This window comes from Cyanistes caeruleus, chromosome 3, assembly GCF_971803275.1.
Source record: "Cyanistes caeruleus chromosome 3, bCyaCae1.hap1.1, whole genome shotgun sequence".
NCBI classification, from domain to species: Eukaryota; Metazoa; Chordata; class Aves; order Passeriformes; family Paridae; genus Cyanistes; species Cyanistes caeruleus.
In genome coordinates, this window is record NC_141703.1 from 10,305,642 (window position 1) to 10,323,199 (window position 17,558).

The 17,558-nt window shown below is 33.7% G+C and overlaps 1 protein-coding gene across 22 annotated transcripts in view; it reads left to right on the forward strand.

Annotated features, from left to right (window-relative positions):
- The window catches only part of DMD (dystrophin), a 1,136,032-nt gene that overhangs the window by 435,445 nt on the left and 683,029 nt on the right, over positions 1 to 17,558 (forward strand). For all 22 annotated transcript variants that reach the window (XM_086879790.1, XM_086879801.1, XM_086879781.1 and 19 more), the window contains 6 exons: positions 810 to 995; positions 1,641 to 1,822; positions 5,623 to 5,773; positions 10,744 to 10,863; positions 16,667 to 16,768; positions 16,893 to 17,000. In XM_086879790.1, coding sequence (XP_086735916.1) covers positions 810 to 995; positions 1,641 to 1,822; positions 5,623 to 5,773; positions 10,744 to 10,863; positions 16,667 to 16,768; positions 16,893 to 17,000 — 849 coding nt within the window. The remainder of the gene's footprint in view (positions 1 to 809; positions 996 to 1,640; positions 1,823 to 5,622; positions 5,774 to 10,743; positions 10,864 to 16,666; positions 16,769 to 16,892; positions 17,001 to 17,558) is intronic.

A 17,558-nucleotide genomic window follows, 5' to 3' on the forward strand; every position in this document is an offset into this window, starting at 1 on the left:
CTAACAAAGTAGCTGAACTTGTTCAGAACTTTTTGAAAAACATATGGGATGGTATCTTCTGTAGCAAATTTCTTTGTTTGTTTGTTTCTCTTCTGTCCTTGTTTTCTATTGTTACACTAATCAATAAATACTTGTTGATTTCTCTTGACTTTAAGCAGTAGACCAGAAATAAGATTTCTGTTCTCATAAGTGACACTTAGCTTCTAAAAAATAATTATAAGATTGGTCTTTGCAGAAAAGAGAAATCAACAGTAATACAGTTTTGCTTGGTTTTAAAAAGTTATGATTTTGCATGAGTTTTTGAGCTTTTTCAGCTTCCTAGAATGGTTTTCACAAAATATGTGTCTGGTTTTCAAAAAATATGTGTCTGTGGATTGCTCAAGCCTAGCATTGCATGTAGTGTAAAGGTTTGTTGGTTTGGATTTTTTAAATACCATGTTTTCCATAGATTCTCTGCTAAGTCAGCAAGTAACTTCCTACATAGTTACTTATATTATTTATGAGCTGCTATGGTAAATACCTCTTTAAATACATGGTAAATATTATTTCCATTACTCATTTTTCTGAACAGTTGATAGAAGTTTTGAGTAACAGTTTGAAGTATCTAATTGAATGTGAGATTTTTGTATTTCCTTCCATCTTAACTAATCTTAGTCAGTTAACTGATTTTGTATTACAAAGTACTTCTATGCACTAGCCATCTGATTTTTTTTTTTTTCCTAGAATACAGTGATATTCTATTTATTCCTTTGTAGGGCTATCTGAGTAGATGGAATTTTCATTGCTCTCACAATTTTGGTTTTGATCAGTTTTTAGAAAGTGTTGAAGAAAAGAAATTTAGCACCGTGCGGATGGGGGCTGGAGATCTTGAAAACTACCAAACTGCTTTAGAAGAAGTACTCACATGGCTTCTCTCTGCTGAAGATGCATTACAAGCACAAGGAGATATATCCAATGATGTAGAAGTTGTTAAAGAACAATTTCACACCCATGAGGTACGTGTTAATACTAATCTTTCAATATGTTTTTATTTCTTTCCTGTTTGCTTTTTCGGAGGGGATTTGTTTTTGTTTTTATTAATTTTGATCGAAAGAATGTAAACTGGAGGCTCTGCCTTAGAGTCATAGAATTGTTTAAGCTAGAAGAATGTTTAAGCTCATGTCCAACCATTAACATAACACTGCCAAATCCGCTACTAAATCATGTTCCTGAATTCTTCATCTACATGTGGTGACTCAACCAGTTCCCTGGGAAGCCCATTCCAATATTTGACAACATTCATTGGAGATGTTTTTTCCTAATATCCAATCTAAATGTCCTCTGGTACAATTTGAGGCCATTTCCTCTCATCCTATCATTTGTTGCCATACCCACCTCTTTGCAACCTTCTTTCAGGTAGTTGCAAATATCAGTAAGGTCACCCTGCAGCCCCTTCTTCTCCAGACTACACAACTTCTTGTCCTTTGAAGAAAACAGAAGTGTTTATTTTTGGTTTATGTTATAAAGTTTGGTGAGGGATTGAAAAAATTAAAAAGAGGGTTGAAAATCCTGTTGGCAAAATGCTGAGATTCTGTTCTTTCATATCAAAGAATGCAACTGAAAACTGGAGGTTTTTTTTAATATATTTTTTTAATTGTCAGGGTTTTATGATGGAGTTAACAGCTCACCAAGGACGTGTTGGTAATGTTTTGCAAGTTGGAAGTCAACTTTTAAACACTGGAAAACTTTCAGATGAGGAAGAGAATGAAATCCAAGAACAAATGAATCTACTTAACTCTCGTTGGGAAAGTCTCAGGGTAGCAAGTATGGAAAAACAAAGCAAGTAAGTAGAATGTCAGGTGAAAGATTATATATTGATTTTGACTGAAACAGTCCTGAACTTGACTAACAGCTGGGATTTTCCTTCACTGTGAAAAAAAACTCCATCTTGTATCTGTTTTAACCTGAAATTTGATGTGTAGTGATTTTGAACCTTGCATGTTGTTTGGAGCCTGGAAGCCACACAAAGCAGTAGCTATCAACAACTTGGACACAAACTTTAATCAAAATTTACATAACCTACCTCACCTTTTTCCACCTGTTTCAAAAAATATTGTATTACACTATATTGAGATACAAAGGAAAGAATCTTTGTAAAGATAAAATAAGAAAAAGGCAAACAAATCTTTTAACGCCTCTAAAACTCAATCCCATTAAAAGAATAAATGAGAGCTTAGCTTTCCTGGAAATACTGCCAACGTTTTATCAGAGTGCAAATTACACAATTTTGAAACGGGCAAGTGCTGTACTTTAAAGTTGAATTACAAGTAGAATTAGAGAAATAATCTATTAAACATTTACAATCATCTTTGGCAATTTTTAATATTACTATATCTGATTTTGAAATTTTGATTGGCATAGTAGTTTGAAGTACATAGTTCTTACCTGGGATAAGAAATTCCATAAATGTTGGACTTTGTGATTGTGCTACAGAGGAGTAATTTGTTTTACAGGATACAGAGATAAAGTTTATATTTTCTTACTTTCTTCATAAATATATATTGAACATATTTCATCTTCCTCCTCTTTGAGCTTTTTCCAGTTCTACCTTACCTTTTTGGAGTTGAGGGGTTTGCCCATTGCATTAAAAAGCAAACTGTGATTTCAACAGTTGCATGACATAACTCTATTTCTCCTAATATGTTCTTAGCAATTCCAAACATTTGTTTTCTTTTAAGCTTGCTACTGAGTACTGAGAATGTTTCCTTTATTCTGTCTTCCTTTGACTATAAAATTGTTGATGGGTTTCAGATGTTTCAACCTAACTTATTCCAGTTCTAGTATTATTTGGAGAGAAAAAATCTATGATGCTTTACTGTAGGGAGTTTTTACTGGCCATACTTATTTTCATTTAAATGAACATGTATGAGTAGCTATGTTCTCAAATGGTGCTTTTTCTCCTTAAAATGTCCTTTAACCAGTTGTTATACCCATCTCCCAACTGCAGCCGTAGGTCATTGCTTGGGGAATTGAATGGTGTAGTATCTTCTAAAGCAGGTCATATTTGGGTAATAAGAATTCAATAGAAGACACAAAATGATAGGAGCTTCACAGAGAGTGTTGTGCTACTATTTAATTTCCTATTAAAAAAAAAAAAAATCTGTGATAAATTTAATGAGATTTGGGATAGGGCAAGAGAAAATTTCTCAGGAGTGAAATACTTAGATATAGTTAATTCTGGCCTTTTGGTCAAAACCCTGTGTTTCAAGAGACTGGCTGGAGGATTATAAAAATCTTTCATATCACAATATAATATGTTTCTGGGTTATTATACATAATTTGAATTCTCAGGATCCATCTTCTACTTCAGCTTAAAGCACAATCTTCTGAACACATTGCTGTAATCTTGTCTGTCCCTAAAGCACTCTGACACGTTTGGCCAAACTGGGATGATTTTTGTGGAGAACAGCAAGGCTGTCTGACCTCTGTAATGGTAATAGGAAGTGTGAAAAAAGGTACCACATTTTACAGCTCAGGGAAAACAAAAGCAAGCAATAAACAAGGACAGGAGGAAGATATTCTGATGAAGATGCTATAAAACTGAAAGGGTCTTAGAAAAAGTGATTTAGGTGGTGAAAATGTCAGAAGAAGTTTGGAACACAGTAATGTTTTTTGTGTAAAAGCAGCCCAGATTTGATTTCTCATGTATTCACTATGTATTGAAAGTATTTTACTCTTCTAATAAGTGATAAATATGCCACTGTAGAGAAAAACAATACAATTTACCACTTTATAGGGAATTCTACAACTTTTAAAACCTATTCAGTTCAATGAAAAAGGGATTTTTTTTAAATTTGAAACTTATGAGAGCCATACTGTAACCAAAAGTTTTGATAATCTCCTGAGGTATATAAATAAATACTAAACCTTCATATCATATGTTTTTTGAAAACAAGGAAGTACATGGTGAATGGTAAGAAATAAGCATCATTCTTTTCCTTAGGAATAAACTGTGATTATGTAGTTTTTAAGTTTATGCTCCTTACTTCATTATAATATCAATATTATGTGTAACATGTGTTTCATCATATTTTCATTTTCTTAAAGTTAGTTTACTTTAACAGGTTTTCTGTACATTTATTTAATTTATTGCTAAGAGCAATATCTTCAGGATGAAGCATTGTACTTTATAATATGTTAGTTTAGAACATCAAGACAATAAAATACAGAGTTGAAAATGAAGGACTGAGATGTGAGAACCCTAGTCCCTTGTGAACCATGGGTTTTATTGAAATAGAGTATCATCTTTCTGTGAGCTATCTGTATTTAATAGAGAGATCAGACTGGAAACATACTGTATGAGTCCTCTGGTGATTTTTTTAATATATGATTTCCAGTTTAAACAAAAGATAAAAGAGAAAAAAACAAATCTGAAATCATAGAATGCAATTGATGAAAATTTTGTTCAAGAAAGTTTAGAGAATTTCTGAAGAGGCAAGTGTAAGTGAAAATCTGTAGTGGATTTTTGACCAGATCATTTGGATCTATGTAATTTGATTAGGAAAAACTGAAGTATTTCCTGCTTAATTTTTCAGAATATTCTCCATTGAATAAGTAAAAATATAATAATTTTTCTATTTAATATCCTAAAATAGAGGAAGCCTGTTAAGGCCACCTATTTGAGCAGTTTTCAAAATACTTGTAGTGGATAAAACAGGATTTAAAAAACAAGTATAGAAATTTTGAATTCCAGCTGTGTTGCAATTTGGTGTCTTCAACCTCAGAACCAGACCAGCCGGGAGTGGCAAAGTGAAATAGGGGTGGGTACGATGGAATAGCCCAGAAAAGAACTTAATAATGAGTACAACAGCAAAAGAACAAAAGCTATGCACAGTATAAATCAAACTCCAAAGACCCAGTAGCAAGATAAGCATAACAATACATAGGGTGTAATATGAGGGCAGGGGTCCAGTCATTAATGAGAATAAGAAACATTACCTTATATGTAACATCCTATGAACCAGGAGCTAAAAGCCTAACCATGTATGTAGAGTAACCTTATCTACATAACAATTCCCATGATTCTATTCTTCTCTCCCTAACCTGAGTGTCTCCCATCTCAGTGTTCCATTTCCCAAGGCCTTAAGTTGATGTTTCCCAGGCAAGCCATTGAGGCTAGCTCTCTCTCTGTCCCCGCCGGTTCCATTCCTACACAGCTCTAATTGAAACACGGCTGGAAGACAAAGCTTTAACAGAGCCAGCGTTATATGATGTAGTCAGTTCCTAAAGAAAAGGTTTCAAAGGTTGTTTAAATCAGAACTATTTCAAAGAAAATTCATTACCTTCTCCACAGAACCATAAAGGCTGGAAGGGACCCATTGGGGTCATCGAGTCCAACTCCTGGCCCTGCACAGAAACTCCAAGAGTCATGCCCATTGCCTGAGAGAATTACCCAAACACTCCTTGAGCTTCATCAGGCTGGTGCTGTAACCACTTGCCTGAGAAGCCTGTTCCCTTTTCAAAGCATATCTCTCTATTCTGCCTTCAAATGTGACCTTGTGAAAATCTGTTAATATATGGGGCAGATGCTTCTGCCTGTTTCCTTCACTTAGAATTGCTAAATATTTTTTCTTTGTTTTACAGTTTACATAAAATCCTAATGGATCTGCAGAATCAGCAGCTAGCCCAGCTAGGTGATTGGCTGACAAAAACAGAGGAAAAAACAAAGAAAACTGACTTGGAGCCCTTAGGTCCAGATCTAGAGGACCTAAAGCGTCAAATAGAAGAGCATAAGGTATGCTGTGGTGTGCTTCCAAAGGCATAAAAACCAAATTGAGTGTTTGACATTTTAAAAGCTCCACTCCTGCCGTTAGAGCATAGCAAAGTAATATGAAATCTTGGTTTAATATTTATTATTCTGTACAGTTAACAAGCTTTTGTAGACTTACTTTATCACAACTGTGAGTTTTATTCTGATATTAAAAAAAATTGCTTTCTTTTTATATATAAGCAATATACTAGAATATGCAAGGCAGCTGTAACATCTTCTCATTACATTAGAATGAAAATATATCAGTTTTTTTAATACCTCTGTATTCTTCTTTTTCTGTCTTCCTTTTTTCTCTTACATGTTGTAGCACAAATGATGCAGTTATCAGACTACATAATATTGTTGGGACTCCATAGATTCTGAATAAATATTTACACTGAATATGTGTTAAGCACTGTAAAATGCTCTACTTCCTAACAGTAAAAAATACTTTTTGATAATGTATTTAAATAACAGAAAAAAAACAAAACAAAAAAAACCCAAAAAACCCCCAAAATAACTGCCACAAAAACAAACAAACCAACCCAAAAAAAAAAACCCAAAACCAACAAAAAAAAACAAATCCAAACAAACCAACCAAACTCAGGAATAGAATATAAGATGGAATTTGACCATTCCACATTACGTATAATTTTTTTATTGGAAGAATTAAGAACTAAAAAGGGAGAGAGGATAGCTTATGTCATAGATTGATTTCATTTACTGGATTAGATTGCCTTGTTTCATATTAATTTAGATTTAAAAATGAATTTATATATGTGTCTATGGAACGTGATGATGATAAGGAAACACAGAAAAATATAGAAAACAGGTGATTTGTGAGGTGGTGGAGATTTAATATGATGACCTGTTAATGTCTCTGCATCAATGGCTCAAAGCAGTTCCATGTCATGTTATCTTCTGAGATTTTAACACCTGATGCTTCGTGACCTGTGTCAGTGCTAATCCGGGTTTTAGAGGGCAGATCGTCCTGAAAAACAATTCAAACTGAAATCAGCTTTTACAGTTCTTTTAAAAATAGGTCAAAAGCTGCAAAAGACTTCATGATGCACTTGTGTGTTAAAGATGATTTCTTTGCATTCTGATTAAGGAGTGCTACTGAAGAAGAATACAAATTCTGCAGCTCCTGCTGCTTTTAGTGCTGTCTGTGCTTACCCTGTGAGGAGACAATGCGTTTCAGTGTGTGGGTTTGCTAGCTAAGGACATTTTCTGACATTAAATTTTCTTTTTAAAAAAGACAGCAGGTAATTATGAAATGGTAATTAGAAAAAGAAACATGAAAGATTTTGAATATATCAGTACTAAGAATTGAATAACTTTCCTCCTATTTCTATGCATTTTATGCTTGAGTACTAACATAAAATGTAATCCCTTTATTTATGCAATCTCTTTATGCTTCTTTCTAATACTGAGAAAAATTGGTATTTAGGTTGTATCTGAAGATTCTGAGTGAAGACTTACAGAAATCTCTTTTCCACATGCTTGTTCATCTTGGTGTGTTGAGTTAGTGAACATTATTTATTTATGTGTATTAATTTTCAAAACTCTTTTGTGTGTGAGAGGCAATTTAGCTAGAAATGATGGAAATAAAATGGTTTGGATTTAATTTTAATTACATCTATATTCATTTATCACTTTCCTTATTCAGAAATCAACAGGGTTTTCCATTCTTTCAGTTATTGAAAGTGCCTTATAATTTTATTGTATTTTACATACAGCAAAGCTACCTCCTTATAGCAAGGGTTAAAACAATGGAATTTTAATAGGATAATTATTTCTTTGTTATTGCACAAACAAAAAAGCAAAACCCAACACCATTCATATTTTATTAGTCTCACATGAGTCTGGTTTTATCAGAAAACAATGTTTTATAAATTCATAAGAGGAACCAAAAGTTGGAAGATATAAAAGGCAATCATCATTTCAAATGAAACTGACTTCAGTAAACTTATTGGTTTGGGTTGTTGTCATCTTGCCTCTGTCTCCTCTTTACCTTTATAATTTTGCCCTCCTCTTTTTACCTGTCAATAGTGGGTACTTTTCACTCTATTTCATGTTAGGTATCCCCCTTTGACTTATGATTTCCATGCATCTGATTTCTTTATTCTATGTATTTTAAAATGATGTTGCAAAAATATTGGTCTTGAGTTCTTATGACTGACACTTCAGTTTCTCTGCTGGGTCATATTAAAAAAAAAACCAAAAACCAACCAAACAAAAAAAACTCACTAATGTATATTGGGAATGGCAACCAAAAATCAGACCAGAGAAAGAAGAAAAGAAATATATGAGGTTGTTATCTTGACAGTACTGAATATTTTCTGAGTGGACTGAAGTGGTGAACTAGAAAAATTTGTGTCATTAGGAAGATACAGAGTTTCGTTAGAAATCTGGCATAACCAATATATTTTGGAAGACCAGTTAAATATTTCAGTAAAATATTTTTTCTTGCAGGAGTGTTATAAGTACTTTTCCTTCTGTTACAATTATCCCTTCCTTAAAATTTTGTAAAGGAAGAAAGCTACTTTTCAGTAAAAATTTAAGGACTATTGTGCTGTTCAAGCAGTATATTGTATTGAAAATGTAATAATTAATTTTAAAAGTTGTGCTTTTAATTGCATTGGTTTTATTATTCCAAATTATTATTATACCATATATAGTTAGTAGATTCTTATAGTTTCATTAACTTTCTAAAATCATCTAAGCTTTTTTAGCACTAGGAATTTTAATATTTCAAATTTATTTATAAGGTAGAGTGAGACACTTCTTCAGTGTCCAAATATCAGGATGGATTTGTCTTTGGATGACTTTGGTAGGCATTTTTATTCATTTTGAACTAGATTACGTTGGAGTTGTGTAAGGTAATAGACAGGAATTAAAGGAATTGTGGAGTTTTATGAGTTTCTGTTGTTGCTATCTTTATTCATCAACCCCTACATCCATCTCACATTTTAAGTCCCTGAAAGTTTGCTATTTCTCTAATAAGCTCAGGACAACTTGTTAGAAATTTCCATTTAAATGATTTGAGCAGTGTGCTCTTGCCTTGAAACTGTCCATCATAAATTCCTGTTCCAACAAGATCCTGTAAACAAACAATTCTCACCAATGAATTTCATGGTAAAAATAGACTCTTAGATTATAAAGAACAGTCTTTTACTTCAGAGTAAATTGAATCTACTTGAGCATTAGATAATGATTCAACTTTCTGGTTCATCTGTTCCATGACTTCTCAAGTCTTTCACAATGTGTGTGAGACTCCCACCTCCCAAGTGCCATCCACTCCTGCTAACTCCGGTTTTGTTCTGGGATGCCATCTGCCAGATTCCAGCTAATAAGGAAATAAAAGTCACCTTGTCCACGGCTGTAGACTTACAGAGCAATGAATTTGTTTTGTATGGCTTAAAGAGGGGGTTAAACATGGGGGAAGTGAGCTGTATTATACACTCTAATCCATGACCGCTCTGCCTCCTCTTCCCTTTCAAATGCTGCCTCATAAAATGTTGAGAAGTCTAAATTCCAGGGATGACTCTAGCAATTTAGTACACTTTGCAGTCCTTGAGAATTGTTTTATAGTCTAGCTCTCTGAAGCAAATGGTACTCACAGGCATGAAAGTTAGAAAAAGAAAGATTCTTATATTGTCTCAATATGCCCATGAAGGAAATTAACTCTGAAATGAGTGGTAAGATATTTATGCCCTAAAAACATAGTCTGCAAATTCCTTTCCTATTGCTTATAACCACATTATGTTTTGGTATTAATGTTTTCATTTTTTTTTTAATTTTCACATAAAAGTAAGATGTCTTCTGAAAAAGAGTTTTAGAATGCATGACCTTATTTTCAGCAAGGACTTAATAACTGAGCGAATTACCCTACTTAAAAAAGCAGCAGAAAACCACAGCATTGTGAAATTCAACGTAGTTGGTAACACAGTCAAGGTTTCTCTTGTGACCATGTTATTTTTTGGACTGTAACTATTCCAGTATATATGCATTAATCCCTAGAATACTCAGCTGAAGTACTGAGGACATAATCCAGGACTTTGGTTTGTCCCATTCTTTTGTTGGTTTGAAGCAAGTTAGAGACACCTAAAAAGTGTGACAGACTAGATGGAGTCCTGGATACCTTGGGATTTTTATATTTTTTTTTCAGGGAAGTGTTATGAGGTCTTCTCTGTGGTTTTAATTTTCATTACCAACACCACTTTAGCTCCTTCAATTTTTGTTGTGTGTCCATTTGCTGCACCTGAGCAAAGGGAAGAGAAAATAGGTCTGGCTGCTCAGTTCCCTGATGCCAGAGCTGGACTGGTTTTGATTTTGTTAACTATAGCAAAGGAGTGTGTCCATCTTTCATGGAAAATGAGGAACAAAAAGGGCAAGCAAGTTTTTCATCAGACATGCAGAAATAATGAAATTACTTGGTTTCTTGTTTAGTTTCCTGGTTTCAGCACTGAGTGAAACTAGGGTGCTGCATGAGTTTCCTAATGGTGGGTCACCTCCTGAGTAGCTTTCTCCTATGTGAGTAATGGTGTAGGGGTGCCAAGCTGAAGTTAGTAAGTTCTTGTTTAATCAAACCTATGTGATATTTTTTTTTTAGTATTCTTACAATCTTGAAAAACAAATAAATTTTTTCCTACATTTGTATGAAGTACAAAATTGAATTCAGTGGCTATTTAAAATCTGCAGGCTATTGATATGTATACATATTATATGGATATCTGTAAATCAGATACATAAACTCAACAAATTATTTCTCAAGCAAAATTTTCAGTCTGGAATATTGTTTTAAGTGTTAGGACTTGTGAGTAACTTTAAGCTCTGGAGTTCTCATAATTAGTCAGTTATGCAAGTTAATCAGTCAATGGTACAAGTAATTTTGCTTTTTTTTTTTTTTTTACTTTGGAACACATTCTCTAACAGATATGCTTTCATTATAGGCATTTCAAGAAGATCTGGAGCAGGAACAAGTCAAGGTGAATTCTCTAACCCATATGGTAGTGGTGGTGGATGAAAACAGTGGTGACAGAGCTACTGCTGCACTTGAAGAGCAGCTTCAGGTAATAACTAAATGGCAGTACCAGTCCCAAAAAAATGAAATAGGAAATTTTAAAAGTAAGCAAAACAAGATAGTGTGTGTACAGGATAATAATTTGTAGATAAATAATAATTATCAGGAAATATTAAGATTATTCTGTATTTTTCTAAAGCACTTTTGAGGGGAAAGTTATAATTTATTTCCCTTTATTTTCTCATGGGCATGTTTCTTAGGAAACGATGGGAACTAACACTTAATTGTATTTTTTAAATGCAATCACTCGAGTATCTTTAAAAAAATGACACATCAGAGATACATTTGTGATAGAGCTAGCAGCCAAGATATTCTAAAAGCTTTTCAAACAGTAACTTGCTTATAGTAAAAGTTCACTACTTCACTTGCATCTTTAAAAAGTTGCTAATGCTGTATGATTTACATTCCAATGATCTTACTGTATCTTCTGAATGAAATTGAATAGTCCATAATTAATGTTGAGATACATTGAAAGGGGGTTCTTTTGTGTTGGTGGTCAGCTCTCTGTGGACACAGCTCAAGAGGAATGGTAATATTAAAACCAAGATTCCTTCTCTTTTTTCTCTTTCAGAAAGGACAAAGTGCTTTTCTTTCATTTTGCTTTAGTACCTAAGAAAATAAGAGTTTGTGGGTTCTAAATCATTAATACCCGAGGCTTCTCTAGAGAAGCTATCAATACATTCAGCCAGAAGGTATAGCTGTAGCACAAACAGACACTTATGTGCTGCCTTGAATGTAGCTAATTTGGATACTAACACCAGTAAATTAGTAATTGGTTTGGAATTTAGAGTAGGTTTGGCTAAGATGCTGAGCACTGCCACTTCAAATGTAATTCTCAGTTTTCTGCACTGCAGCTACTTAGTCACTCAAGGAGCACAACCCAGCCAAGATAACAATATAGCCTCTACTGATCCATAATTATTAATTCCTTTTGACTTCATCTTAAGTGTCAGAACTGTGGTGCACCTGCTTGAAATAGTCTTAACCTTCCAGAATTTCTTGCCAGCTCCTTGGAACTGTTCAGTGGAATAAAGCAGATTCCTAGCAAGAACACAGCTCCAGAAGCTAAACTAAACTTGTAAAATATCTTAAATGGAAGAAGAGAGAAAATAATTAATAGTATTTGATATTTATGGCACTTCATGAATTAGAAGATATAGAAATGAGTTTTTAATAATGTGAAAAACAAATTAAAGGTTGGTGGATTGTTAGACAATTAATATAATTTCACATCTTCACAAAGAAGAATTAAGGGAACATCAGGTGACACAGCTTCATCCCAGATTATTACAGTGGTTAAAAAGATAACATTAGTATCCTGTGCAAAAACTGTGACTGAGCCATATTGGAATAAAACATGAAATGGAACTCAGATATTACTGCAATACCTTAAAGAAACATAATGAATAATTAATGTAAATTAAACATAGTGGTAATACACAATGTGTAACTGTACCAGTGCAGAAAGCACCAATTATTACTGTCTTGGAAAAAGTACATTCCTTGAAAATGCTAGAAGGATAGTTCTTGAGTCCCCTCACCCTGCAGCACAGGCCACCTCTGAGCAGAGCATGGGGTGGCGTGGAACAGTCCATTTGCTCTTCTGTTACGTCCTTTATTCACAATTTGTTACAGAAGAATCTGAGAGAAAATATAATAATATAATAATACCATTGCTCTGGAAGTTAAAGAATATGTAGCAACATTATAGATGTTAATAAAACCTAAGTACAGGTATAAAGCTATAGCGTTTAGAGTGTTACAGAGGTGTGGAAACTTGCATACTTTAATGCCAGGAAAACAGAATTACCACAGTCCCCTTGCTCTCCTAATGAAATATTATGCCTCTTTGTGTACAGGAACTGTTTGGAATTTTTTATTTTTTTTTTTCATATCACTTGCAGTCTGAATATAAGTACAGGAGATAAAATGTATTGACAGGCACAACTATCAGAGCATTTTACAAAAAACACAATGGAGGAAAGTTCCAAGCTTGATTATGGATCTGTCAGTCTGACTTCTAAGAGTAGAACAAAACAAGAGCATGAACTGTCAGACAAAAGAGCTTAATAAGACTGGCTCACTGAGGTGCTGGTCAGGATCAGATTAGGAAGAAAATGAGCAGTTATTTCCATGTAATAGTCAAAGATGCATTTTCCAAGCAGGTGCAATTCAGTTCTGCCTTTCTTTTTGAGGCGGTGATTCCCGAAATATTTTCATACATATAAATATCTATGTATGCATTGTGTATTTTTTTTTTTTCCCAAATGTCAATATAAGACAATTTTTTAAAGCCTAAAAAGAACCTTTTGAGATTTTAGGTCTCAGGAAAGTTGACAAGAATTTATGCTGATTTTAAACTAACTGTACAGTTATAGCCTATGCAAAAACATATCTTTTCAAGAGGCAATTAATGGCATAGAAGCCAAAAGTGTCCCCTGAAATAAATTGACAATTTACCCTTGCTTGGAAAATTAAAACTAACTAATATTAGGTTTTTTCTTAGAAACAGCTGTTCCCCTAAAGTACTTTGGGAGACTACAGCTAGACTGGGTAAATGTGAATATTGCACCTTCTTTTACATTACTTTGCTGATTTAACATATCAGTGTGTGACATACTGAGAGGCTCTGTTTATGCTGCTACTGAGAACCCACTATTTAGCCTTGAAACTCCAAGTGCCCCAATTAAACTCAATCCATGAATTTACCAAGGCAGCTGCAGAATAAGGCTCAAATCTATATTTAGTGCTGCAAAATCAAACCACTTTAGTAGCAAAACTGTTGCTGTGCTCTGACTTGTTTCTACAGCAAATATGGGGGGAATTATTTTCAGCTAAGAGAAATAGCTGGATAACATACAGAAGCCATGAATGCAGGGGGATTTTTTTCCCTAATTATACCCAGCAGACAACAGGTCTCTTAAGGATTCTCATGGGCTAGCTCAAATTAGAGGCTTTCCCAATTTTCAAAGGGTCAGGGTCTGTGCTAGAAAGAAATCTGGAATAAATGTTAACAAATGCTACTTGATGGCTTATTCCCCTCCTGGGGGAAAGGAGCTGAGAGTGTATTTTCCAGGCTTATATATTCATATTTTTTAAGGTACTGTCCTTTGATTGAAGATGATATATGGGTAGTTCTTGTAAAGATACATCAAAATAAGTGAGGAATGTTAAAGAATGAATAGACTATTTCAGTTGACTCACTAAGCACTTATGACAGGAAGCTGCATCCTACAGACATCAGGGATTTCCAAGACCTGCTTATCACAACAGTATGATATTCCTGGTTGATGCCTGGGAAGTTGAAATCTCCCACAAGGACAAGGGTTACTGATTTAGAAATTTTGCCTCATTCCCTTTAGAATATTTTACATCCTGAGCAGCCTGGAATTCTCCATCCCAGATTTCCAACCATGGGACTCATTCCCCTGAGTCTCATTAATATCACAGCTGTGGGACCTGACCACTGCTTCCAGTTCATCCTGTTTTTTTCTCCCACACTGTATTGTTGGTGTATGTAATGTTGAGCATTTCAGAACTGAACACAAGACTTATTGGTGTTTGGTAGAAATTCTGTGAATGAGCTAAATATTCAGTTGTAAAGAATTAATTATTAATTTTGGATATAGGCAAAAGCATTTTTCCACTTTTTTCATTATTTTAAAAAGTGGGCAGCTATACCTAAAAAAAGAAAAGCATTTATAAAATAAGCTCTTAGTTGCAGGCTTACAGTACATTATTCAAGTTAAGGCTATAAGAAAAGGCATTTTTTTTACAGGAGGGCATTTTATTTGTTAGTATGGATTCAGTCAATTTCTCTGAAAATTGGTTTTCCCAAGTGTTAGGAACACTTGGAGCAGTCTGAGTTTCTGGGCATCACACAGGCTACTGTTTGATGTGAGTAGAGAATTAAAGTTGAGCACCATGAGATTTAGTATAATAACTACTTTATAAATAATAGCCCTGACATGATATTTCAAACTTGAAACTTCATGTCTAAAACCTATTCAACCAAAAAGTGTATCTTGTTCTCATGGTTGTTATGGCTTCTCATGAGAAATAACTAGATTTAAGGTATTTCACAGAATCAGCACTTTTATCAGTGCAGTTACTTGGTCATTTTGCTTACTTTGTTAAAATAAAAGATCTTGTCTATTGAGGAGAAAAAAAAAATAGGTTTTGTGGCTCTGAAATCATATGCTAAAAATGGTACTTCATATTAACTTTTTTGCTGTGCAAATCAATATATTTCTCAGAGTTAATGCAGAGCCAGATATTTGATCTTGTTCTCTTGAGGTTTTGGTGTTTTCAAGAGGACCAAACAAAAAATACTTTTGATGGTGTACCATAACCATCAATAATGATTACTAATCATCAATATCAATATCATAAATTGATGGAAATGTTATTGTAGTTGTTGAAAGAAAATTGTTTTTTTCATAGCCATCATTAAGAAAAGTCAGGGTGTGAGCTATTTAAAAGTTACTCTGGTATAAGGATTTTTATAAAATAGCTATGAGGAAAGATATGCTTATGATTTTTGAGCTAGTAATCAACAAGGTGTAAAATATTCAATTAAATATTTTTATGATTTTAGTGTCCACTAAATGGAAAATCGTATCTGCTGATTTTTTACTGTGACATAAAACTGCTAATGCAACAAATTCAGATGGCATTCTGAAATTTTATCTTCCATATCCTAGGAAGTGAAACTTAATTTTTTTCATTCAGGTAGAAAATACAGTTCTAATTTTAATCATGGTTTTAAGAATTCACTACTTGGATGCTACAGCTTTGATAAAAATAAAATCATTATCTCTATGCAAAATACATAAATACAAAATATATAGCATCATATAATATCTCAAAGTATAAGTGACCCATAGGAGTCATTAAGTAAATAATTAAATAAGGAAAAAGGAAGAAACTATTATCTTTTTATCAGGATTTTCTTTTGAAGTAGATGAAAAATTAAGAATATAGCAGTAGTATAGAGTAGCTTTCAGATGTTTATATGTTATTTATGTAATTTTTTATTTTAATTTTGGGGCAGCTGATTAAATTACATTTAATGTCCAGGGGTAATTAAGTCACTATAAACATAAATTTATAAATAAATAATAAATTACCAGGGGTAATTAAGTCACTGTTGCAGTGAAGTTTTTTATCATCAACTAAAATAAGGGAGAAAGGAATAAGATGGTTGGTGTTTTGTGTAATTTAAATACATACACATGCAACAAATACCTGGGAAACCTCAGTGGGATTTGTGCTAGTGTGTGCTAGGGATTTTATAAGGGTGAGGTTTTTTTCCACTTCAATATTTTAAAAAAGGTAAGAGCTTTGACCAACTGTATTGATGATGCAATTTAAAAGCCAATTTTTTTTTTTTAATTATTTTTTTTTTTTTGCTTTGACCACATCTTTGACCATTGTGTTTATTTTTCAAGTAGTTATATGTTGGTCATCTTAAAATTTTGAAATAGTGTAGGTTTTTGAAAGTGTAGTACTAGAGATTAGAAACTGTTAGAAAACTGTAGATTAGTATTAAAATATTCTGTGTTTAGATCTATTGGTTTCCCTATTCTCTCCATTTTGGTTCAATTTCAAATGGTTGTAAAATCTATTTCTGTGATATGCAACGTAATTTAAAGCCATATGCCTGAGAGAAAAGTGAATAAGGAAAATGTTTCCATAAAAAACTTGGAATGCCATAGGGAAAACAGGTTTTCTCATTTAGGAAGAAAAAAAGTTAACAAATGGAAAACTCCTTTGTGTTTTTTTCTCTCCAGCACTTTGGAAAACGGTGGGCAGCCATCTGTAGATGGACAGAAGAACGGTGGGTCCTTCTGCAGGATATCCTTCGCAAATGGCAGCATTTTGCAGAAGAGCAGGTGAGTGACTTTTTAAGTTCTAAATTGGAATGCTCTTCAAAACATTATAGGAAATATAATAATATATTACATATATAAATATATACAGGAAAGGCCTGACTTTTTCTCTCCAATTTTATTTCAGTGCCTTTTTGATGCATGGCTTACTGAGAAAGAGGATGCTGTGAGCAAAATTCATACAACTGGCTTTGGAGATCAGAATGAAATGCTGACCAACCTAAGCAAATTAGCTGTATGTATTTTTCTTTCTTCTGTTTTATGTTCTGCTTCCTTAATCTGAGTCTGCATGCACAGGCAGAATATTTACAGAATATCCATTTCATACTTTAGGGGGTGGGCTTTGCCTCCTGTGGATGGAATAGGTTGGTCTTGCTGATAAAGGAACCACTAGATAGAGATGCTTTTCTTGGTTGCATCTTCAGTCAAAAGTTCATGAAATAAAACAGCATTTGGGTGTATTAAAAATATGTATGCTTTTATAGTGAAAGTTTCTTTGTTGCTAGTGTTGATGTGCATATTGCGTGTGAGACTATATATACACACATGCCAAGGAATATGCTTGTGAGTACTTGTCCTACAGCAAACCCTGTCATGCATTCCTTGAAGCTGAAAAAGCTGAAGTCTCACAAGTTATGAAATGTCAAAATCAGTGTTGCTTTACAACTGTACCTCAACATCAGAAATGTAGTTTCATGCACAGAACTCATCCTTTTCACCACATTCTCCACCTCACTCTTCAGCAAACTCTCCACCATGTGTGGTCTTTATGGGAGGGATGCAGGTCTGGCTG